Genomic DNA, 26,736 nt, shown 5'->3' with positions numbered 1-26,736 from the left:
AGATTTAAAGGATGCTTTCTTTTGCATTCCTAAATCTAAAGTTTTCAATATCCAAGAGTACACTCAAAATTAATATAATTGTTTTGTGTTTCATTGTGTAGGTTTTGTGTATGTCTATGATATGATTGATTTATTAGAGACAAAAATCTAATAGCTATGATAAGTCTTATTAAAAACTGAGACTGACTCAAAACGCTATTCTTAAAATTGACTCTTACTTCAGCTATCAATCCACTCAAAATGAGTCCAAAAAGAGCAGAATGGGACACTTCTCAATCTGCTTCTAAAAATAAAAATAAAAAAATTTTTTTTTTATTTTTTAACTGTGGCCACTTAGTTAATTCTTACATGTTCTTGAGCCCTTGAACCTATGCGCACTTAAATTAACATTTATGGCATGCCTAATATAAAACTTTTTTACATACACATATATTTAAACATCTTTAGGATAATTCTTACTACAGATTTAATGTAAAGAAATACAAGGCTTCTGTTCTCCTCTCTCCCCCACCTCTTCTGCTTCTACTTTTAAGAAAAACCAGTTTTTTAAGGGTTACGTCAGTGAAGTCTAACTAAATTAAAGGCATTATTTTATGGACAGTAACCTTACTGTGTTTCATTTCATCATAAGAAATTTACATTCAATTCCTCTATAATTAGATCTATTAACAAACGGTGTCTTTATAGGTTACCTATTGTATAAAAACAGTTTAAAATTGCTTTTCTATATGGGTCTATATAATAAAAATAAGGCTAATTGGAAAAACAATTTTGTTTAAATTTAAATTAAAAATTCTTAGAGAAGTTATTTCAAAATACAAGTTAAAAAGTGAATGAGTAGAAAGGATATAGATAGGTGTTGAGTGTATTTTTTGGGGGAAAGGCTAAAGGAAATAAGAAATGTTTTTAAATGAGAAAGGATTTTGTAAAGAAGGGTTTATCCTAAAGATTGATCCAACTATGGAGAGGAGGAATAAGGACAAACCATCAGAGGGTTCAGTACGTTATATAAAGGTTCTGAGTTAGACTTAAAAGTGTATAATAAAAGCTTCGGTGTATGATAAAGTTAAAAAGTTGACTAAAAGATTTTTTTAGGGTCATGTCAAACTAAAATCAAATTCTCTATGTCCATAAAATAACATAAAATAAGTTGGTCTTCAATGACCACTTTATAACTGTGTTCTGTGTCTATACTTATCTAAATATGGCACAAACATTCACAAAGTTAAAAGTGTCAATTTATATAAAATGAGTTAAAGCTCTCTTTTATCCAAAAGTGTTACATTTAACCTGCATCCTGACAGTCAGCCCCTGTTTGCCTTTGAAGATCCCACAAACCCTTCACAGCAACTAACTTGGACAGTTTTACCACAAGGGTTTAGAGACAGCCCTCATCTTTTTGGACAGGACCTAACCAGAAGCTTATAAGATTGGCACTACCCAGAGGCCACCCTTCTTCAATATGTTGATGACTTAACTTCTGTGTGGAGCCACTGAGCCCCTCATCTCTAGGGCAACTGAGTCCTTTTTAAAACCTTCTGGTCTCCCAAGGATACAAAGTCTCTAAGGAGAAGGCCCAATTATGCCTCCCAAAGGTCACCCACATAGATGTAGTCTTAAAGGGACAGACTCACTCCCTGAGTCATGAGCGAATCGATTCAATCCTGTTTTCCACTCCCCTAGACCATAAAGCAACTTAGAGCTTTCTTGGGAGTTACAGGATTCTGCAGAATCTGGATCCCTAGATATGCAGCCCTTGCCAGACCGCTTTTTATGCTCCTTCTAATACTCCGACGTGGGCCTTGTATAATAAATGCTCTCTCCAGATTCATATCTCAACAGGTCCAATGGATCAAACTCCAGCTCTTGATCAAAAAATACTCACCTCAGCCTACACATGAAGCCTCCATCCCATTCTTTTGGGGCCCCCAGAGACTACACGGGTCAAGACCTGAGACAAGTACCCTCTCCGCTATCCCCCATCGCCCACTGTCAGCATGCAGCAGCTAGATGAGTCATCACCCCTTTCCCCAACCGCTGAGTGCTTGTCTTAGAGAGGGGATTTGTTGGGTCTGGAGACCTAGGGCAGATGAATGGGTAGCCCATCCCCCCTGGAGAGCCATATCATTCCTGCATCCTGAGGAGTCTGATAGATATACAGGGTCTGATAGATCTGCCACAGGGCTAATAAGCAAAATGCTCTCAAGATTGTTTCCCCTCCCCCAATAAAGGTGCAAACCAAACCACGGCAAATCCATGGCCAATGAGAAAAAAACCACCTAATTCAGAGCTGGGATGTCTATAAAAATCCCAGCCATCACCTGAGCAGCAAGTTACCAGTTTCTGGGCCAGTGCACTCCATTAGCTACAGCCTTTCTTTTCTCTCTAATAAATCCTACTTTATATACCAGGTTTGGCTCATTATTCAGCTGACTCACGAGCCAGTTCCCTGGCCTGTGAAGGCAAAGACCCTCAACCCCAGGCTACAACACTTTACACCAGCACATAACACTAATGGAGTACAATTTTTAAAGTAAAATAAACGGCTACATTATATATTTTTTAACACACATAATACTGTGGCATCATATGTGCCAAGTGCATGAATGCTAAGTATAAAAAGTAATAAAATGTGGACAAAATGTGGGTGGTATTCTAAATGTCAATGTGACTCATCTTAGGAGGAGGAAAAGAATCTAATCTGTACCACTCAGAAAAGAAAATGAAAAAAATTAATGTGGTACCAACTCTTATTTAATAAACTTTTGCCACAAAAATATTACTGTAACTGCTAGACAAGTAAAACTTAAGATGCCAAAGAGGCAGAACAACATGAATGCTAAGAAACTGTCACCATAAAAACAATTCACATTTACATATTTGCTTACTAACGCCATCCTAAAGAATTAGGGAACAAGTGGACCAGCAATGGTGCACATAATAGCCATAGCGGTAGTGTGTGTGGTAGAAAAAATTTGGAAACAATCCAAATGTCCAAAAGGAAAGTGACACGTTGTGATATATCCACTCAACAGAATGCTACACTACAAATTACAGTGCAGCTACAGATGAGAACATGAATCACAGAAATACAGTAAGAGGAACAGAGCTAATCACAGAGAGTTCCATGTCATATAACACCATGTGTATAAAGCTCAAAAGCAAGCAAAATGAAGCACTTGAATTACAGTGTATAAAACATGAGCTTAAATATATAAAGACAAGAAAATGACAAACATGAAATTTAGGATAGTGTTTTCTTTTGAGGAGACACAGAGGATGAGATACCATAAAAGCACATAGGTAGAATTAGTGATATTGATAACCTTCTAGTTTTTAAATAAGGTGATAAGTTCAGTGTTCATTTTATTTTTTTCCTACAACATAAATGTATATATTATGTAAATTATTTTGCATGTAGGTATTAAATATATAAGGAAAAAAAAAGAAAAGAAAACCCCATAAGATAGTAATACTTCCTTGCAATTTTTAATATTGTTTATAGACTTTATAATAAATAGGAAATTTTTACACAGCAATTTTTAAATGAATCTATTTCTTTTGGGGGGTTTGGGGAGGGAATGCTACTAGAGTTTGAACTCAAGGCCTTTTACTTGCTAGGCAGTGCTCTATCATTTGAGTCACTCCACCAGCCCTTTTTCATGTTGGGTATTTTCGAGATAGAGTCTCAAGAACTATCTGCCTGGGCTGACCTCAAACTGTGACCCTCCAATCTCTGCCTTCTGAGTAGCTAGGATTACAGACATGAGCCACTGGTGCCTGGCAAACAAATCTACTGTTAGTAAGAAAAAAATAAATCAATAGGGGAAAAAAATTATGAAATAATTTCATTTAAAACGCACAACATATATACATATAAATACATAAAACACACACACACATATTCCCAGACATTTCTAGTTTGATGGCATAAAGGAATCATGTATCAGGTGGTAAGATGATCCAATTAAACCCTAAAGTCCTTTCTACTCTAAAACACTATGATTCTAATGTGTGAGCAAGCATGTAAGAGATAAGAACCTCATTCAAAATAGATGTTCATGTCTCATATAAGTATTCCAGTCCTAACATGCCTTACACAAAGTATGCAAAGTAAAACATTATAGACACATTACAAATAATTATTATGGGGCTGGAAGTGCAGCTCAGTGGTAGAGTGCATGCTTAGTGTGCATCAGGTGCTACTTCAATCCCCAGCAGCAGGAAAAAAAAAAAAAAAAGAAAGGAAAAAAAAAAAGGAAATATAAATGCTTAAAATAAATAATTATAGCAGTCATTGAATTGGATCACTACTACTTTACATAATTTATTATCTTAGACTTATAATATATCACTATGCACACCTGAAAATCAGACTGTTAAATTAGAACAGAATTGCTCTTTCCTCCTCAGTAGTGTAAATTATTATTTAAGGAATGCTATATTTTAAGAAATGACAACACCAAAGTAGGCAGGTATACTGAGGAATAAGAGACATGGCGCAGCCGGGTGCCAGGGGCACATGCTTGTAATCCTAGCTACTCAGGAGGTAGAGACCAGGAGGATGGCAGTTCAAAGCCAGTCAGGGCAAATAGTTTTCGAGACTCAAAAAAAAAAACCCATCATGTAAACAGGGCTAGCAGAGTGGCTCATGTGGTAGAGTGCCTGCCCAGCAAGCATGAAGCCCTGAGTTCAAACCACAGTACTGCCAAAAAAAAAAAAAAAAAACCAAACAAACAGGGAGAGCAACATGGGGCAAATTCCAAACTCCTGTGTTCAGTTTTCGTAAAGATCAAACTCAAGCAGGAAGCCAGTGAAAGGCAAGAGTCTAGGGAAAGAGCATGAAGCCATTCCTAATACTGAGTCAATGTACAGCCTATAAGAAATCACCTTCTCAAAGTCTTCTTTCCCCCAAAGGTTCACATGTTTAAGGCTTGGCCCCCATCTGATGGCACTACTGGGAGTGTGAAAACTGTAGGAAGTGACGCCTCATTAAAGAAAGTAAGTCACTAGGGGCAAATACCTGAAAGGTAACTCTTAACCCTGGCCCCTGGCCCCTGGCCTGTGCTTCCTCTCATTCTCTCTGCTTCCTGTCCACCATGAAGTGAGCAGCATTATTCCATCACGCCTGCTGCCTTCATATTTCTGGCCTGCCCTGGGCATAAAGGCAACGGAGTCAACCAACCTTAGACTGAAACCTCTGAGAGGGTGAGCCAAAATCAATCTTTCCTCCTGTAGGTTGGGTTCTCATTCCACAACAATGGACCTGTTCTACCACAGTGTCCAAGTCACCTGGAGTTAGTGGCCATGGGGATGAGAGAGATCAGGGGCTGCACCCAAATCATTGTTTAAAACTTCACAGTAGCTTCATGTGAGTTACCAGTTCACTGATGTCCTAACCCAAAGGTTTAAAAACTGTAACAAAAGCTCTATGATTCAGAAAATAACCAAGTATTCCCCATCAAAAGATGAAGATTTACAGCTGGAGGCACGGCTCAAGCAGTAAAGCGCCTGCCTAGCAAGCGCGAAATCCTGAGTTCAAGCCTCAACACTGCCAAATAAACAATTTTTGAGGGGTTTTTTAAATTATTATTGTTGTACTGGATGGAGTACATTGTAGCATTTATAAAAGTTCTTATAATATATCATATATCATACTTGAATTCACCCCATCCACCATTCTCCTTCCTCTCCTCCTCCCCCAACAGATAAAATTTTAAAAGATGAAGATTTAAACTGCCTGTGAAATCTATTCAGTCCGTACATATATCTTTACATTGAAATTCTAATACTTACTTATTTGAGGAAAAAATAGTATTTGAAGACAAGCATTTTCTTGGTTTTTAGTTCTCTCTGAACTATGAAGTTTAACACAATAAAGATAAACTGACAGAATGCCTGGGAACATGTTTATTTGGTTTAATTTCCTCATGAGCTGGAAACTATGAATTGCCAAAATATTTTTTAAATTGCATAAAGAAGAACTTAGAATTCTTGCTCAAATCCTAATTTGAGCAAGTCATTTAGCTATCCTTATGAATACTGTTTTCCCATCTGAAAAATAGAGAAAAATAACAATCCCTACAGCTGTTAGAATATGAAGTGAGAGGGTAAAGGCATGCAGGTTAGTGCCTAACACATAGTTGCTACTCGTACTGATATACTAAGCATCATAGCAAATTGAAAAAAGTAATTTTTCTAGAGTAAATATAAATTGTGTCACTGGAATCAAATAATGGGACAGGATAATTGTCTTGGACTAAGAAACAGAACTCTTTTTTAAGCTAATAAAAGGGGACTGTAGAAATGAATTCAACTTTTATATAAATGAAAACCTACTATTAGTATATAAGAGGAAAATACTATGAGGTGAACACTAATAATGAGCTCTACTGAGTTATAAGAATAGATCTTTTTCAAATGCTCCCTTTCCTAAGCTACCTACTACTAATTTTAACTGGTCTCAATATTTATTATAATTTTGTGAGATAGTCTATTTTGAATATTATTACTAAATCTCTTACTGACAAATGCAACATTTACATTGCCTAAAATTACTTTCATATAAAATATTAATTACAAAGATAAAAAGAAAAATTTTACATAGGAGAAACCTACCAAACAGCACTTTAATGATGTGATCAAAGTTAACATCACCAGTAGTGGGAAAAAAGTGAAGTTGTACTCTACCTCTTAGGATACAATTAGAGCCACAAAACTACTAGGCACCAGCAGCTCACACCTATAATCCTAGCTACTTAGGAAACTGAGAATGGGAGGATCATAGTTCGAGGCCAGCCCAAACAAAAAGTTTGTGAGGCACAGGTGGCACATACCTATCATCTCAGCTATGTGGGAGGCTGAGATTGGAAGGATCATGGTTCCAGGCCAGCCCTGGCAAAAACAGTTTGCCAGACCCCGTATCAACAGAAAAATGCTGGACATGATGGCATGTGCCAATAATCCTAACTATAGCCAGAAGCCTAAAATAGGAGGATCACAGGCCAGGCTGACTTGAACAAAAAAAATAGACACTATCTCAAAAATAACTAGAGCAAAAAGGGCTAGAGTTGTGGCCCAAGCTGTAATGCACCTGCTAGCAAGCATGAAGCCCTGAGTTCAAACCACAGTAACACCAAAACAAAAAAAAAAGAACCACAAAACTTCACTCCTCTGATATGCCTGCTAACAATGAATAAGGTGAATCTAATCATTTTTTAAAAATCAGACAAACTCAAATTAAAGAAATGTCTAAAATATAATTGGTTTATAAATTTCAAGTATCAAGATCATGAAAGTCAAGCAAAAATGAGAATGTATTTCAAACTGACAAAGATTAAAGAGATGTAACAATCAAATGGGACACATACATTATGGATTGGATCATTTGCCCTAAAGGAGATTATCGAGACAAGTGGTAATTAGAATGGGGCCTGAGAAGTAAATGAAAATAAAGTATGAATGTTGATTTTCAGATTTTGGTAGTATTGTGGTTATATACAAAAATACTCTTATTTATTGGAAATACACACTAAAGTACTCAAAGATGACATGATATTCTATCAGTTTATTCTCAAAAGTTCTTTACACTGACTCCTTCCCTACCAACTTTTTTTTAAGCTAGAAATTATTTCAAAATAGAAAAAAAAAAAAAAAAAAAGAGGGACTGGAGGTGGGGCTTGAGCACCTGCTTTGCAAGCATGAAGCCCTGAGTTCAAACCCTAAGTGCTACCAGAAAGAAAAAAATGTTGAACTACAGAAAAGATGAGAAATTATTTCCATTACATATAAGTTACTGTATTATTACTTAAAAAGTAATTGTTTTACTTTCTGTTAAAAAAGTAATCCTATCCTCTGAAATGTAAATATCATGAGAGGTCAAAATAGTCATTCCTGCCTATCTTTAACACCTAATTAAGAATCTATTCCCAGCTGGGGATAACCAAAGAATTTTGCTTACAAAGGAAATGGAAGAATGAGTATATCAACCCATAGGAAATTCCTAATCTCTAACCCTTTAATGGGCTACCCAAGAAATCCCCCTCTGTTGCCATAAACACTAAATTCCCCATTCATCCAAAAGTCTTGGGACCTCCCTGAAGATTTTCCCAAACACAAGAGACCTACATGCAAGGCTTTCAAAGCAGCCAAGTCAGACATCAACTTACCAGACTCCAAGGATAATGGCAAGCTCTTCGGCACACAGGTCGGGCATCTGAAACTGTTCACAGTCTGCTAATTTTATCTCGTTCAGAACAGTATCATCATTGAGCTCCAGATTCTGGTAGGACACAAAAAATTTAGACCAAAAGTTAAATTTGATTCATTCAATAGATTGCTAAGGGTGATGCTGTTAACATACCTTTTTACTTAAGATTATGTAATATGTACACATAGTGGACAGGCTGTCTTGTGAAATAGATATTAGGGATTATCTTACTTGTAGAAATGGAAGATATGCCATTTATACCTCAAGAACACCCTGGCACTAATAGTAATAGGGAATAGCAGCCATCACTCACTGAGCTCAGCAGGCAAAAGGCCCTTGTGCGGGCAATTTCACATACATTTTCCTGTTCATCCTCATACTAGTCATGGGCAGTAGGTATTTCTATTCCCATTTATAGATGAGGAAACAAAGAACAAAAGACATAAAGAAGCTGATTCAAGGACACATTCAATAAAGATGTGGTAATATCAGGAATCAAAATCTGATCTTTCTACTCTGTCTCTAAATTCAAAGCTGTCTCTCTGACTGTCGCAAGAGTATACTGTGACCCGTGTAACAAGAAGAAATAATTTGGCATTAATGATAGAAATACTGAATTGACAAAGTGATTCTGAGATTTACACAGAAATACAAGAGATCTAAAGTAACCAAGACAATCTGAAAAAGAATAAAATCTGAAGATTTAACAATACTTGACATCAAGAATTATGTTCTGGTATAAAGACAGACATTTAAATGAACAAAACAGAACCAAAATCTAGACTCCTTTTATAGTCAACTGATTTTCAGCAAAAGTATTTAAGCAGATAAAATCTTTTCAATAAATAATGTTGAACAATGGGATATACATTTGGGGAAAAAAAGACCTTCTAGTCTTACCTGATATGACACATAAAGCTAAATCTAGCCAGATATGGTAGTATATGCCTGTAATTCCAAGTACATGGGAGGCTAAGGCAGAAGGATCACAAGTTTGAGACCAGCTTTGGCAATTTAGCAAGACTCTGCTTCAAAAAATAAAAATAGTATGGGCTGGAAGTGTAGCTCCAGTGGTAGAGCGCCTGCCTAGCAAGAATGAGGTCTTAAGTTCAAACCTCAGTACTGCTCAAATAAATAAATAAAATAAAAAGGGCTGGGGGTAGAGCTGGAGGGAGGGCACTTGCCAAGCAAACATAAGGACCTAGGTTCAATCTTCAGTACCATGAAATAAAAGTTAAACAAATCTAAATTAATATGAGACCTGAATATAGAAAAACTTAAAAAAAAAAAATCCAAAGAAAAGATCTTGGCAGCCTTTGGGTAAGCAAATAGTCCTTAAGACCAAAAAAAAAAAAAAAAAATTCAATTATGATATATTGTAAAAAATTTTGTAAATGTCACTACCCCAGCATAACAATTTAAAAAAAGGAAAAGAAGAAAAAAAAAAAAATGATGGGCTGAGGGTATAACTGAAGTGAGTGCTTGCCAAGCAAGTACAAAGTCCTGAGTTAAAACTCCAGTATTGCAGAACACACACACACATACACAAATGACCAATAAGTACCCAAAAAACATCCTCCCCAATCACAGTCAACAGAAAACAGAAAAGTACTAACTAAAACCAGAATGAACCACTAGCACAAAAAATAAAATGGCTAAAATGAAAAGGTTGGCAAGACTAAATGTAGACAAGGACCTGGAACTTTCATTTCATGGTTTTCTTAAGTTTTAAAATTTATTTTAAGCTGATATATAAAACAAAATTGAACATTTTAATAGAACATATAAGACTTTGAAAGATTTATACATGATGTAATGTTTAAATTAGGTTAAATTTATTTAATATTCCTTGTAATATTAAATTATTAAATATAAACCTGCAATATTTATCTCTTTATGGTGAAAATCTTAAACAATCTTTTCTTTCAGATTTTTGGGATGTATAATACATTATTGTTATCTATAGTCATCCTTCTGTGTAACAGCATATCAGAATTTTTGCCCCTAACTACAACTTAGTACCCATTAATAAACCTTATCCCACCCACTTTCCCTGGCATCCAGTAACAAGAAGGGTTTAATTTTGATGAATCTTACTTTATATTTCTTTTTTTTTTTTAATGGGACTGGGGTTTGAACTCAGGACTTCATACTTGCAAAGCAGGCACTCTACCAGTTGAGCCATACTGCTAGTCCTTTTATTTTTTTGTTAATAGCTACTTTATTTCGCATTTTTTTATTCTTTTAGAACTTTCATACATTGCTGGTGGAAATATAAAAATTGATACAACCAGAAAAATAGTTTGCCAACTTCTTATAATACACATTTACCATATAAATCATCAGTTTTACTCCTAAGTGATTACTTAGGAGAAATGAAACAGATGTCCACACAAAAAACATGTACTTAAATGTTGATATCAATTTTATTTGTAATAGCTCCAAACTGGAAACAACCCAAATATCTATCAATAGGTAAAGAGATTTTTTTTTAAATAAAAAAAACCTATGCTACATTCACCAATGGAATCCTATTCAGCAAAAAAAGGAACTATTGACATAGATACATCTAAAAAAAAATGCTGAAAAAGAGGCCAGATAAAAAGCATTGTACACTGTATGATTCCACTCACATGAAATTCTAGAAAAGGAATATTGGTCAGGGCCCGAGGAATGGGGATTAACTGAGAAGGAGCAGGATGGAGCTCTCTGGGGTAATGGAGCATATCTTGACTGTAATGGTAGATGTGCTGACATTTGTGCAATATCATTAAGCTGTGTAGTTAAAATGGGCCATTTTTCTGTAAGATATACCTCAATAAAAGTAACTTAAAAAAATGAATCACTAGAAAACAGAAAAGCCACAATGAGATGCCACTACAAACATACTCACTAAATGGCAAAAAAACTACTGTCAACAGTTAGGATTAACAAGAATCAAGAGGAACTAGTACTCTCACACACTAATGGTCAGAATGTAAAACAGAACAACTGCTTTAGAAAAGAGTACCTTTGGTAGTCTCTCATAAAGTTAAAAACATAATTTTTATGTTTTTAACACCTAATAGAATGGTAAAAACATATATGGACACAAAGACACACAAATGTCCCAAGTTGCTTTATTCATAATAGCTTCTAGAAACAGCTCCAATGTTCACTGACAGCTGACTAAACAAATAGTGGTTTGTCCATGCAATGAGATACTCGGCAATAAACAGGAGCTAACCACTGGTGGTACAACATGGATGAATCTCAAAAGCATTGGGCAAAGTGAAAGAAGCCAGACACAAAAGAATATATACCATATAATTCCATTTTTGTGAAATTTTAGAAAAAGCAGATCTTCTCTGAAACAGAAAGTAGATCAGTGGGAAGAAAGTGACTGCAAAAGAGTGTGAGGGGACTTTCTGGAGTGATGAAAATGGTTCTACATTTTCTTTATGGTGGGAGCCAGTGGAGCTAGGTAGAGACTCCAGTTTGAGAAGGGTGGGAGGCCAAACTTTGGAAATGTGGAAAGGGTAAGCAGTTCATTTGCCCAAATCTCACCCCAGGCCAGAGGGACAGACTTCCTTGCCTGTCTCCAAGGCTCACCCTAATGCTAGTTTTTATCTATAGGGTTTCAAGGAAGGAGCACTCCAACACAACTGCTGGCCTAGAGAAACACAAAACTTAAGGCCAATGCTCAGTCTCCAAGGCAATGGCCATCCCTGATCAGGCAGCCCAAAAACTGCAGGGCTGGCAGGAGCACAGCACACCCTGGTGGCTACTGTTTTCATCATAGGTCTTTGGTAATTTCTTCTTGTTGGCAGTACTGAAGTCTAAACTCAGGTCTTTGCACTTGCTAGGCAGGAGTTCTGACCAGGGTCGACCACAGCAGTACACATACTTGTTCAGTTATGGCTCTATGTCCTTCAGGCAGTATAATCTGTGCTCTGTGTAGTCTGATCCCTGAGTTTATACAACTCTCCCTTCCTTCATTCATTCTCTTAGAATCAACAACTGCTTCTTGCTGAAGTTATCACAAAAGCAACCAGGAACTTGGAGCAAGGCCAGAAGATAAGAGTTCTCATCAAATGCCATCCTGATTGCTTCTCACTCAGCCCTAGCCTCTTCCCTTGGCATTACTCTCAGTACAGGGGAGAATTTTAGAGTGTGGTATACTCAAGGTAAATTTGCCTACAGCTGTAGAATGAAGAGTAGCAAAACATGGATAATAAAATCAATTAAAGGACAATCAAAAACTGTAGGTGTGGGGTCTCTAGAAGAAGAAAATGTAAATGTTAATGGCCTCCAGGGAAGCAGCTGGAGGGGCCTATATGCAGGTCAACAGACCAAGAGTCATAATTTCACGGTACAAGAAAAAATTCCACTAGACATGTCAAAAAAGTATACTAAGGTAGCAACTAATTCAATAATGACAGAGTAACAAAAGCAGATCATAAAACCGGTGAAAAGAAATTCTTATCATTGTTATAAAAGAAGCCAATGAAATTTTGTCTCTGAATGTTCAAAAATATCCTCAGAAGGCAAGAATAAAGAGATAAATCCAGGCATGGTGTCATGCACCTATAATCCTAGCACTCAAGAAGCTAAAGTAGAAAGAAGAATTTAAGTTCAATCAGCCTGGGCTACATAGCAAAACCCTGCCTCAAAAAACAAAAACAATGAAGAGGACTGTTGTCCTAATAAAAAAAAGACCCATGAAACAGTCCCTCAATCTTCCACCACGTGAAGACACAAGAAGGTTCCATCAATAATCAAGAACTAGGCCTTCAGACACTGAATACTGCAGACCTCCCAGCCTCCAAAAGTGGAGAGGACAAAAGAAATGAACAGATATGAATCATGAAGGGAAGAGACCCAGTATGTCTTCTTTGCTGCTGTACTCAGAATATCTGGATCGAAATCAGGAATTATCAGAAGACTCCACCACAGACTTTTTTTTTTTGGTGGAAAGGGGAGTTGTTTGGGGTTTGTTTCTTGTTTTTGGTTTTTTGGAAGTAGACAGAGTGAGATTATGCTGAGAACCAAGAGGAAGGGGAAATTATATGATAATTTGAGTTAAAGAGGTGGAATTGGCATTATCTGCTAGGGAGGTAATACCTTCCCAAGCCTGGGAAGAGAATACAAATCCTGTGTTTCCAATAGTTGCTACTTGCACTCAGAGACCCTAATGGGTGCAATGGATACATATGGTGTCACAGCGTGGAAACAGCATTAAAGGTCGAGTGAGGAACTACTGAAGGGGTCTCCCTGAACCTTCTGGGGAAGAATATCCATCAGATGGCAGAGGATCAGGCTCAACAGCATCATTGGTCATGATGGTGATCACCAAATACCTAGAGCCTAGATCCTTCCATTATCTGTTACCAGGTTCATTGAGGATTCTTTTTTTTTTTTTTAATGGAACTGAGGTTTGAATTCAGGGCTTTGTGCTTGCAAAGCAGGTGCTCTACCACTTCAGCCACAGCTCCAGTTCATTCTTGCTCCAGTTATTTTAGAGATAGGGTCTCATAATTGCCTAGGCTGGCCCTCAAACTGTGATCCTCCCAATCTTAGCCTCCCAAGCAGCTAGGACTACAGGTGTGAGCCAATGGCACCTGGCTCATTGAGGATTCTTTTATGGACTTATGAGTTGGAGGTCACAGAGCCCTAATAATGACTGACATTAGACTCCTTGTCTCATGATGGTAGGTAACTTGTCTAGGAAAAAATTTCCTTACATTATTGCTCAAATTAATTTCCAACACATGGGAAATGTCTATGCATGTAAACAACAACTGAATGATTTATTAATTTGGTATGATTGCAGATGGCTATCCCCCCTACACATGTGCTTTAATATTCTTGCATTTTTTAAATGTTGATGGTTTCTCTAGCAAAATTACTAATGTCTTTACACTTTGGCCCAGCAAATCTGCTTCTAGAAATCTATCTCAGAGCCAAAAAAAAAAAAAAAAAAAGGACATAAAGCTGTTTATTCTAACAGTATTTGTATACTCTGGTTTCTCTTCAGATCATATACATCTGTCACCTTTCACTAAGACTATATTGTAAAGGACAAAGAATAGAAATGATAAACGCCATCAATAAGGTACTAATTCATTAGAACCATGATAGCATCACAAAATGAAGTACTATGCAGCTGTGAATAAGAATAAGAGCCATCTCTGTGCATATGATCTCCATAGTATATTGTTAATTGAAAGGAGCAAAGTATGTCTTTATAAGAAATAGAAGGGAGAGCCGAGCATGGTGGTACACACCTACAATCCAGCACTCAGGAGGAGGAGGAAGGAGAAGTGAGAGTCTGAGGCCAGTCTGGGCTACATGGCCAGTTCCAGGCCAGCCTGGGGTACATAGTGAAACCATATCTTATGGGGGAAAAAAACAAAAAGTGGAAGGGAAATACAGACATGGACACACTCAACAAAAGAAAGTAAAGCAAAAACAAACAAATATGGTAGCAGCTAAAAAAATTAGTCTCTACTCAGTCTGTCTTTCATATCTCTTCAAGGTCATAATATATAACTTACTGCATTATTAATTCATGTTTATTGAATTCTAGAAGAAATGTATTATTTATCTCTAATTACAGGTAAAAATAAATAAAGGCTTCAACATGAGGTTTTCATAGCTATCTTGAAAGGGCTCAAGAAGGGCAAAATGAAGACTCTTCTCACTCTACTCAGTTTCCATGATATTCACTTACTGAAACTGTTAGACCTGGATGTTAAAAGAGTTAAATTTTTATAATTCGATTTACCTTGGTTAAGTATTCCCGAGGGGTGGCGGCTGGACTGAATTCACAATTTGAAAGGACATCCCCTTCTTTTCTCACATCCAGAATCAGTTGTGCCACATAATTTTCCTGGAACCGTGTCCTTTTTCCCAAAGCACCTGAAAAAAAAAAAAAAAGCTGTATGTATGAATTTATCAATCAGATCTATAGTACAGTCATGAAAAGCAATACTTTCAGAATGATTTAGAATATCTGGCAGTACTGGGGTTTGACTCAGAGTCTTGCACTTGCTAGGCAGGTGTTCTAACCACTTGAACCACCACCCACCCTTTTTGCTTTCATTCTTTTTCAAATAGGGTTTCCTCCTATTTAGGCTTCCCTTATCGTTAGGATGACAGGTGTGTGACCATCACCAACAAATGGGGTCTCGAGAACTTTTTACGTGGCTAACCTCAAACCTCAATCCTCCTGACTCCACCTCCTGTGTAGCTAGGATTATAGGCTTTAGCCACCATGTATGACCCAGAGTACTTTAGAAATTGTAAGATGTTTTCTCTATTTCACTTAAGAAAAACCCAGGGTCCAGTGATGTTAGAATGACTTAAAACACTATAAAGCCAACAAGCTATGGTGCTAGGACTCAAACCCAGGATTTCTGCTACTAGATTCTTCACATTTATTTTTATATTAAATGACCTCCCTCTTCAAAATAAAGAAAAAAAAAGGTGGGGGAGAGGTGCTATAGGTAGAAGGAATATTATTTCTCTATATAATAACTGAAAAGACAAAGGTATAGTCGCTTGCTCATGGTCACAAGGATCTCTGTATTACAGCCAGCACTTAAAGCCAGGGTCATCAGCTTCTAAATGCCAAGGTGTTGTACTCTAGCTGGCTTCATGTGTCACCAACACTTTTTATGTCTCTGAAGTCATGTGCTGTGGAAGAGTTGTTTTTAGATCACTTTTAAGAGAAGCAGAAGTTCCAACATTCATTCTCTGGAAAATGTCAGATTATAAAGACCCTTGATTACAAAAACCAGCCTCAGAAGTCTGCTTTTTATCCTGTGATGAGTATGGCTCTAAGTTATGCATGAACCTTTTAAACATGTTATGCTAAAGATAGCCACTGAAATGGCTTAACAGCTTACTTTTTTCTAACAAGTCTATAGCTGAGTGAAAAAAATAATAACCTGGTTCTCATTTTTTATTTGTGAGTACTACATTTGTATTTCTAAGTTCTACACCCCTAATTTGGAAAAAAATACGAAAACTAGCTAATAAATACACCAACAGTTAAAGCTGAATATACAGAGCACAGTGTCATTAATTTTCTTAATAGTCCCAAAAAAGTCTCCTGGGATCAAAATATTTAAAACAATTTCAGAAACTAACCTCACAAGTTATATTATATATAACTATAATTTCGAATACAGACAAGACTCCAAGTTATACATGGCATTGTTCCAAAAGTTATAAGCTGGACATTAAAAAACTTTCCCCATACAAACAATGTAAAACAAGGTGGCTAAGATCCCAGACCAGCCCACAAAGTCATATTTAACTAGCAATATATCTGAAGGGTTTTATTAATTACTAAGGTATTAAGAATTATAGAATTTGGGGGCTAAGAACAAGCCTTTGAGAAAATCTAGACCTAGCATACGGAGGATAAATTGGTTCAGTTATTTCAAAATTCGAGGCAGGCAGTCACATCCTGGGATGCTCAGTCCAGGTTCACCAAGTATAAATAGAATGATCAGCTGATAATGGTTGACTTTCATTAATTCATTCAAGACTGAAGGCCAATTATACTGTGCTACATTAGGGAAAGAGGAATAGTTAAAAAGAAAACAGCGGTTTTTCATTTGGCACTCAGAAGAAATAACAGAGGTGTTAAGAAAAATTCTATAATGCATGTACTCTTTTGACACATATTCATTGAGTGCTTACTACCTCCCAGAGAGTGTTCTAAGGCCTTAAAAGATACATCTGCTCATAAAGAATACAAAATGGAATACAAAACAAGCAGGATGGAAGCAATAGGTAAGTACTTACAAGAAAAGACAATGCAGAGATGCCAAACTAAACTGGGGAGTCAGAAGAAGCCTTTGGAGGCCCACAACCAGAAGCAAATGGTTAAAAGTCCACACATGTATTACGTGCTGCTATTTTTAATATGTATTTAACTAGATTATAACAATTAATGTAAATCTGAGGGGAAAAAAACATAATTCCAAATTTGTCCTAAAAATATAGATTTTTAAATAAAAATTTTTAAATGTATTTTTGTGAAGCAAAATCAAATATTAAGCAGGGCATGGTGGCACGTACATATAATCCCAGCACTCCAGAGGCTAAGACAGGAACATCACAAATTTGAGACCAGTTACATAGCAAAACCCTCTGTGAAGAAAACAAAAAAGCCTAGCACCGTGGCTCTCACCTAAAAAGATAAAGGAAATGAAATACTAGCATAAAATATAAACTGCCAATGTATGTAATGGTTTTATTATCAAAATAAAATTACTCATAAAAGGTAAAGTCTTACCTGTCAAATCAATTTTTAATTTGCTGATGTCTTTGGCAATATTGAACTCATCTTTTGCTTTTTTATACTCATAATAATGTAAGAATATATATGCACATTCCAGATGGAATTGAATAGCCAAATATTGACCTGAGTCACCTACAAACAGATGCTCCAATTTCATCACTGAAAGACAAAAGATGAAACACTAAAAACTATGATGAATGAAATGTTGAGTCCATAATATTGAAGTGCATATCACACAGTTTCTGCCCTTGAAGAATTTTTAATGTAGAATGTAAAGAACACAAATAGTGTAAGAGTTAACAGCTAACATTCTCTGAGCAGCTAAGAACATGGCATACATTACCTCCTTCATGCCACAGAATCCTAGGAGATGATTCAGAACCTGCTCTTTCTTAGGTAATTCTCTTAATCATGCTATGGAAAATATAGCAACAGGAATGGATACAAAGTTTCAAATGAATCTAAATTAAACACTGCAGAAAATCTAATGAAAGATAGATTAATTAAGCTGACTTCATAGACAATGTAGAATTTCTCCCTTCAAAAAAAGGGGTAATAAACATACATCCACATATATCTAAGACCAGATGAGTATCAAATAGAGAATGAATGAATGGTGGTTTGGCAGTCAGATACTAATTTATTTCTCTACTTGAGAATAAGAATTGAGAAAATAATAACCTAGTAACAGCATCTGAAACAAAAAGATTGTCAAAATTATTTATATAAAATAAAGGGGCCAGTACTATGACATGTATCAGGTTAACAGGGTGTCTAACAAGACACCTCATCTAACTGAGCTCCCAGACAGAATTCTCTACTACAATGTTCCTGAGTATCAGTGCTGGGTTAGCTTCCACAAAGCAGTCTACAAGAATGAATACACAATGAAAGGATGGAAAATGCACTTCTAGTTCAAAGATTGGTGATAATTTTTCCACCATTCAAGCTGAAAAACAAGTTATATTTACTAAATGGCTGTTCTCCCTAGCCCTTGGCATTTTATACGTGTTATTTAGTTCTCACAATACTGTATTTGAGGCTAACATTATCTCCATCTAAGGCATTAGAAAACTGAGCTCAGCTCACTGACTAGCCACCTCAATTGTTAAGTGGCAAAGCCAGGACTTGGACCCAAGCTTGTGGAAGAGAAGGAGGAGGAAGCCGACAGAGGATTAAAGCCCAATCTACTTCATCACCTAGGAACGTGTCTATTGTAATGTGCTTACCACTAAGAAACAGGAACTCTTTTGTCCTACTGTGAGCTGAAATTAAAATGGGTCTAAAAACCCAAGACCATGTTTTTCTGTGTAAGCCAGCCTTTTCGAGAGGCTCTCTGGAATTAGAGGAAGAGAGTAAATCAAGATGCACAGGTCACACCTTAAAAGTCACAGCGGCATACAGATGTGAACTTCTCATTAGGAAACCCCTCAGGATACTTCACACATGCAAACCAAACTCAGGAGAAGCCAGACCTAACAATACTCACTGCTCCTAGTGATGGCTTCTTTTTATCAACGCTTTTTCTTTGTTCTGTCCATTATTCCTGAGTGTATAGCCAAGACCGTCAGAAATATAATAACATATGAACTTAGCACAATTAATTAGTGACACAACTTTATTTCATTGTTAACAGCCATAACGTAATGCTGCCAAAGGGTTTTGGTTGGGAAAATCAAGAGACGCATGTGAAAGTTGGCCAGGCTTCCTACTATAACAGAAAGGCCGTTTCTGAACTTAACTCACACAGGTTTAGAGAAGACTATTGAATTTCAATTATCCTATTAATATAAAATAATCATATAATACCCATGAAGTTGATTCTGTCTATCTTCCCTCTCACCTTTCTACTCACCTATTTACTTGTGTATATATGTATTGTTAGTATAACTGGCTTTGATCTTATACATCTATACTCCCTCTGCATATCTTATATGTTCAGGTGACAAATATTGTTAGTTAAAGATAGTAGGGAACCAGGTCGTGATTTTTTTTTTCTTAAGAGCTAACTTAATCTTTAGATTCTATAGCATGGTCAATTGCTCTCTCAATAACAGCACCTAAAAACCTGGATTGAAAATTTTTAACATATGTTTATGTGCATAGCTGTGCTGGGAACAAAATAAGTAATTCTCAGAAAGCAAAAACAAAAACTAAATGAAAACTGCAGCCTAAGAAGTCAGCATGCAATGAAACCATATTCTTCCTTGAAGCTAACTACCAAACCTATAGACTTTAGGATTTGATTCTGATAGCTACAAGGAACACCAATGACAATAGATGAGTCCTGGACCCTAAAGCAGGCAACTCCTAGCAGGAGACCTACATTTCAACCCAGGACCCAAGGAACTACTATAGTGTAAGGGTAAAATGGAGAGAAGTGTGCCACACAAGGAGGACAGAAAGCAGCAGTGAGGGAAGGAGAAGAGATTGATCCCATGATTCATAACCATAAGTCAACCTTCACACAGATCTGCAGACCAAACCTAGGCTTTCTTTTTTTTTGTTTTTTCCTTTTTCTTTTATTATTCTTATGTGCATACAAAGCTTGGATCATTTCTCCCCCCTGCCCCCACCCCCTCCCTTACCACCTAGTCCGCCCCATCCCTCTCCCCCGCCCCCAATACCCAGCAGAAACTATTTTGCCCTTATCTCTAATTTTGTTGTAGAGAGAGTATAAGCAATAATAGGAAGGAACAAGGGTTTTTGCTGGTTGAGATAAGGATAGCTATACAGGGCATTGACTCACATTGATTTCCTGTGCGTGGGTTACCTTCTAGGTTAGTTCTTCTTGAACTAACCTTTTCACTAGTACCTGTTCCCCTTTTCCTATTGGCCTCAGTTGCTTTTAAGGTATCTGCTTTAGTTTCTCTGCGTTGAGGGCAACAAATGCTAGCTAATTTTTTAGGTGTCTTACCTATCCTCACCCCTCCCTTGTGTGCTAAAGCTTTTATCATGTGCTCATAGTCCAATCCCCTTGTTGTGTTTACCCTTGATCTAATGTCCACATATGAGGGAGAACATACGATTTTTGGTCTTTTGGGCCAGGCTAACCTCACTCAGAATGATGTTCTCCAATTCCATCCATTTACCAGCAAATGATAACATTTCGTTCTTCTTCATGGCTGCATAGAATTCCATTGTGTATAGATACCACATTTTCTTAATCCATTCGTCAGTGGTGGGGCATCTTGGCTGTTTCCATAACTTGGCTATTGTGAATAGTGCCGCAATAAACATGGGTGTGCAGGTGCCTCTGGAGTAACAGTCTTTTGGGTATATCCCCAAGAGTGCAAACCTAGGCTTTCTGATGTCTAAAATTCTCAAGCTAAGAATAAAGATTCCCCAGAGAAGTGGCACAAAGAGAAATAAATACTCTTCTGAAAGAATGCACACCAATCAGGATTCAAAGAATTCCCACAGAACATAAATTCATAGCAAAAAAAACAAGGAAACAAACAAAAAAATCAAAACAAAAAATGCCACAGAAGTGGAAATAAGGTACTGACACCTAAAAGTTAGCATAGCAGAAACAACAAAAGACCAGAACAGACCCTCAGAGCTTCTAGAGGCTGAAACTACTGTTTAATAAGTTTCAGGAAATGTTTAATAAGCTTCAGGAAATAAAGTTATGAAATATGATTAAGAAACTAACAGGTTAGTGGTGTAGCTCAGTGGTAAAGTGATTACCTACTATGTGTAAGGCTCAGAACCGCAAAAAAAAACAAAACTATGGAAGTCAATCAAGAAAACTGTACTAAACAAGAAATCAACCAAAGTCTACAATTTCCTATTTTTGGTTTTTGTTTCGTTTGGGTTATCTTTCTTTGTTTCTTTTTCTTTCTTTTTCCTTTCTATTTTCAGGTACTAGAGCTTGAACTCCGGGCCTTGCACATGCTAGGCAGATGCTCCATCACTTGAGCTACTCCACCAGCCCCCTAGGAATTTCATAAGTTAAAATTAAACATTAAATAAGCACAGCAGAGCATTAGAAGATAGATCTAAAAGAAGTTTTAGAGAGTGAAATAAAGGAAAACAAAGAGAAAGAAAAACTTTAGGATGCATATGAGGTCTGACATATCTGAAGATTAGAAGAACACAGGCAATGAAGAAACAACAGTATCTGAAGACACAATGGCTAAGAGTTTTCCAGACATGTGTAAAGACACCAGATCTCACACTCAGAAAGTCCAATATGTCTCTAGCAAGGTAAACCAAAAGAAATCCATACCTAGACTGACCACAGTCAAACTGAAGAACCACAGGTACAAAACAAGATGATCTTAAGAAAAGCAAAATGGGATGTGGCATGGTTCAAGTGGCAGAGCACCTGCCTAGCAAGCATGAGGCTCTCAGCTCAACCCCTAATACCACAAAAAAAAAAAATCAAGAACAGCAAAATGGGCCAGGCACAATGGCTCACACCTATAATCCCAGCTATTCAGGAGGTGGGGAGGATCATGGTTTGAGGCCAACCCTGGGAAAAAGTTGATGACACCCCCATCTCAACTAGCAGCTTGGCATGTTGGTACACACCTGTCATCTCAGCTATAAAGAAAATGTAAATAGGAAGATCATGGTCCAGGCCAGTCAGAGCATAAACGCAAGAGCCTAAACCAAAGATAACTTAAAAAAAAAGACTGAGGCATGGCTCAAGTTGTAAAGCACCTGCCTAGCAAGCACAAAGCACAGAGTTCAACTTCAATACTGCCAAAAAGAAAAGAACAATATTGGAAAAGGTAGACTACTCACAAAGGAAGAGCAACTGGACCAAAAACTGACTTCACACCAATCACAGGAACCAAAAGAGAAAAGAATGCTATCATGACGGCACTGCCTAGAACTCTTCAGCCAGTAATTTAAGAAGGAGGGTGGAATAATATCTGCAAGCAGGGGCAGGGAGCAGCCCTGCAGCAGGGACTGCGGTGGTACACGGGTGAGATGGCTATGGTGGCTACAGTAACTGCGGGGCTGACAAGAAACTACTACGTTTCTGTGAAACCAAAGTAGAATTTCATAAGAACATAATGGATGGCCAGGAGATGGTGGCTTACACCTGCAATCCTAGCTACTCAGCAGGTAGAGATCAGGAGGATCATGGTGCAAAGCCAGCTCAGGCAAACAGATCATGAGACCCAATAAAAATCAGGCCTGGCAGAGTGGCTCAAGAGATACAGCGCCTGCCTAGCAAACATGAGGCCCTGAGTTCAAACCCTAGCACTGCCAAAAAAAAAAAAAAGAAGAAGAAGACCATGATGGATGGACAGAAGAAAAGGTATGGTGGCTGTGAAGGCCCTGATGCCATGTATGTGAAATGGCTGTCTTCTGATGGTCACGAATTTATTGTAAAAAGAGAACACATGTAACATCAGGCACAATAAAAGCCACGTTAAGTAGCCCAGGACACTTTGCTGAGAATGAAAACAATGAGGTTAATTTAGAGAGACCCCTTCACATGTGCTTTCAAAAGTATGCATGTGTTTTACTGACAAGGTTTGCTACACTAACATCCCCAAGATTCCTGAAGTCCCCACTGCACCCAAAACTGCACTGGAACTGCTGATGACTGCAAACATCCAAGACTGTTAAGTAAAATAAATTATAATAAAAAATATTATCTCCAAGTAACAGAAATGGAGTTTGTCACCAAGATGTGACAAACTCATTCAAGTGGAATAACTGCTATGTTATTTAACATAACTTTTAGTATTCAAAACACCAACTTCTTTGTTTTACCTCCCAAGTAGAAAGAAAAATGAGAAAACACTGGCCCACACAGGTAAAAAAAAGAGCTCAAGATCACACCCTAATACTGTAGCTTCTAACTTCAAAAAATGGCATATCCTTCAAGCCTGGAAAGTGAGGAGGGGGTCTCTCTAGGAACCAGTTTTAAGGAGGGCTGAGGCACTTACATTTTTGAAACTTCTTGATTTAGAGGAAAAGCTGAAAGTTGCTAAAAGTATTCAAAAGAAAAACTCTGTAAAAGATGGAGGCACGACTCAAGTGGTAGAGCACCTGTCTAGCAAGCACAAGGCCCTGAGTTCAAACCCCAATACCACCAAAACACACCCCTTGCAACAGTAAGTTAAGTATCTTCATCTACTGATGAAGATATGTAACATTTCCAGGAGTAAATGAAAAGATAGAGACTGGTTTCCTCAAAGCACGGCAGTCACCCAAATAATAACATTCTCATGAGAAGCCAAATCTCATACATTAGACAAGTGTAAAGTAAAACAAAGAACATTTTCAGATGTGTTCCACTCTATCGAGGTACAGATTCAGAAACGACAGCATGCAGGAAAGACAGCCTGAGATATATCAAAACCTGCAAACAAGCAAACTGACAGAATACAACTAGAGTCATGGTGGCACTTCACTGAGATCTACTACAAATAAACTAACCTTTGATTTTAAGCAAAGAACTGGATAACTTCTTCAGCCAATACATGGTTATTGACTAACTATGATTAAAAACTCAGAAACAATTGAAAAATATGGCATAATCATCAATAATACTGACCAACTAAAGCAAAAAAGGACCAGAGTCATGGCTCAAGTGGTAGAGTGCCTACCTAGCCTGCGTTCAAACCCCACACTGACCTTTCTCTGTTCCAGTCACAATGACCTTCATTCAGACCCTCAGACAAATGACACTCTCTCAGGATCATACCTGAGAGATATAAGGATACCTATGACTCACATAGGTATCTCTTTCTGGCATCAAAGATACAAAGTGGGGCTGGAGATGTGGCTCACGTGGTAAAAGCACCTACCTAGCAATCAGGAGGCCCTGAGTTGGAACCCCAGCACCACCACCACCAACACAGCTGTCCAGACTATGTCGAGTCCATACACATGATAGTTTGTCTGATCCTATTATAGGTCCAAATCTACAATGCTGAGACCTAAAATTTGACATGAGTAACCCTCCAGGTGACAACCTTTCCCTACAAAGAGAAGGTAGAAATTAGATGAGGAATGGAAGCTTGAGCTACTTCTGGGGACCAGGGGGGATCTGTGTGCTTCATCTAACTTCAAGGCCTGCCTTCTAGGATCAAAACATGCCAGAAAAAGCATGGAAACAGCCTAAAGGTCTCATATCTGTCAACAGATGACTGGATGAATAAACTATTCACATATTTTAATACTACAGCAATTTTAAAAGAATTAGTTTCACAAATCAAGTGCAGTGGCACACAAGTACAGTTCCAGTTCACTGAGGCAGGAAAATCACTTGAGCCCAGCCTGGATGGCAGAGCAAGACTCTGCCTTAAAAAAAAAAAAAAAAAAACCCAGCTAGCTGGCACCAGTGGCTCACGCCTGTAAACCTAGTTACTCAGGAAGCAGAAATCAGGAAGATCAGGGATCAAAGCCAGCCTGGGCTGGCTGACCCTATCTTGAAAAACCCCTTCATAAAAAAGGGCTGGTGGAGTGGCTCAAGGTGGAGCCCTGAGTTCAAACCCCAGTACTGGAAAAAAAAAAAATAGCTAGAAGAATAAACCAAAAACTAATAAAACCATTTATAAATAAAGAAGAAGAGAGAACGGGGTAGAAGAAAAACAGAAGGCAGGCCTCTCTGAATACACCTCATTATAAATAGTTTGATTCTAAAAAAAAGCAATCCCTAAAACCTGCAAATGGAAAGAAAGAACCCTTAATTCAAGTAGATGCTAGCCAACTCCAACTTATCCACCCTAAAAAATTCCTCTTCCCCGGCCTCTCTATCTCCAGCTTCATTTCCCACTGCCATCCTCTAATTTCCCATCCGGGTCCTGCCTCCCTTCCCTTCCCAAGTGATTGACAACTCTTCCACCTCTACAACCTTCATCATTAAAGACTGCTATGCTCTTAGAATTATGCTATTGTTTTCCCTAAAAATGGAATGGAGAAACATCTATCATAGTTACTGCTCAAAAAACATCCTTGAAGTGAGCAAAAATTTAAGATACTTTAACGGCTATCACAAACAGGATGGAAATCCAACATCCCAGAAATCTAGCTCCTAACTCCCTGCTCAACCTCATCACCTGACACATACTCTCACACTGGCTCCAGCCATTCTATTACCAATCACACAAAGATGCTCCAAGCTTCTGTGCCCCTCTCTGTGCACACTACACCCCTTTCAAGTACTCTCCCTAACACATTCCCTTTATTCTTCAGGATTTACTTCAAACATCAGCCACCCTCTGAAACCTCCCAAGTTAAGACTAATCACACCTTCTAGCTCATTCCTTATTTTTTATTGATTTTTCCTATACATATTTTAACCCCTATTTCACGGAGTTCACTGATATCCATAACGCCTAGCATAGTACACATTTAAAAAACTCTTTTAATTAAACACCAAATTTAGCAGAAACAGAAGGCTAAAGACAAAACTGGTAATAATTACAGATTTTCTTTATCTTAGTCTAGCACACTTGAGGTTTTGGGTTGGATTCCTAACACTACAGAAAGAAGGAATGAAGGGAGGGAGGGAGAGAAAAAGGGAGGGAGGGAGAGAGGGAGAGAGGAAGGGAGGGAGACTGAGAGGGAGGGAGGGAAAAGAAACACAAAATATCATTAATTGTACACTTGAAATACGGGTTTTACTGTAGTTAACTGAACTTTTTAAAACGCTGTTTTCTGCTGTCTTCCTTATTATCTCTTATGTTTTCTCTTCAACAAAATTGGAGAACAAGAGGGCAGAACAGTTTCTGCCAGGAATGGGGTGGGGTGCGGGAGGAGGGGAGAGGGGGCCCAAACAATGTATACACATATAAGTAAATGTAAAAACGATAAAACAAAAGAAAGAAAAAATATATAAAATAAAAACACTGTTTTCAAAAGGCACATAATAAGCACTGCCACACTGTCTTCAGCTCTACCTCACAGAGCTGTTATGAGAATAAGCTAGCTAATATGTTTAAAGGCTTTAGAACAGTGCTCAGTGTGGCGCATGCACCATAGAAATGTAAGCTGCATTATCAGTACTGGTTAGAAGGAATCTGCCCTGCAAACCAGCTTAGAGAAATGTAATGAAAACAGTGAGCAGAACTTGGAGTCGGAAACTCCAGGTCATAGTTCTGGCACTTGTGCCACTTCTCTGAGTCTTGATTCTTTGTCTAATGAGTTAGCTAGACAAGATGATATCTAAAGGACCTTTCCAGACCAGAGATTTCAGACCAGGATAAGGGCTGCAGGAATGGAAAAGAGTAGATATGGAACCCTCAGGGAAGAACTAATA

At 37.6% G+C, this 26,736-nt stretch overlaps 1 protein-coding gene and 1 pseudogene across 2 annotated transcripts in view; one reads left to right on the top strand and one right to left on the bottom strand.

The window, feature by feature from the left end:
- Positions 1 to 26,736, bottom strand: part of Ttc27 (tetratricopeptide repeat domain 27) — a 188,517-nt gene that overhangs the window by 134,216 nt on the left and 27,565 nt on the right. The window contains exons 6-8 of one of the 2 annotated variants that reach the window (XM_074049472.1): positions 17,499 to 17,663; positions 14,976 to 15,109; positions 8,169 to 8,281 (exon numbers count right to left, since the gene is read on the bottom strand). In XM_074049472.1, coding sequence (XP_073905573.1) covers positions 8,169 to 8,281; positions 14,976 to 15,109; positions 17,499 to 17,663 — 412 coding nt within the window. The remainder of the gene's footprint in view (positions 1 to 8,168; positions 8,282 to 14,975; positions 15,110 to 17,498; positions 17,664 to 26,736) is intronic. The other variant, XM_074049473.1, reaches the window with a different exon arrangement.
- On the top strand, positions 22,760 to 23,093 carry LOC109697165 (elongin-C pseudogene; annotated as a pseudogene).

Source organism: Castor canadensis, chromosome 12, assembly GCF_047511655.1.
Source record: "Castor canadensis chromosome 12, mCasCan1.hap1v2, whole genome shotgun sequence".
Taxonomy (NCBI): domain Eukaryota; kingdom Metazoa; phylum Chordata; class Mammalia; order Rodentia; family Castoridae; genus Castor; species Castor canadensis.
Note: the sequence above shows the minus strand (reverse complement) of the source record. Positions and strands in the feature narration are given on the sequence as shown.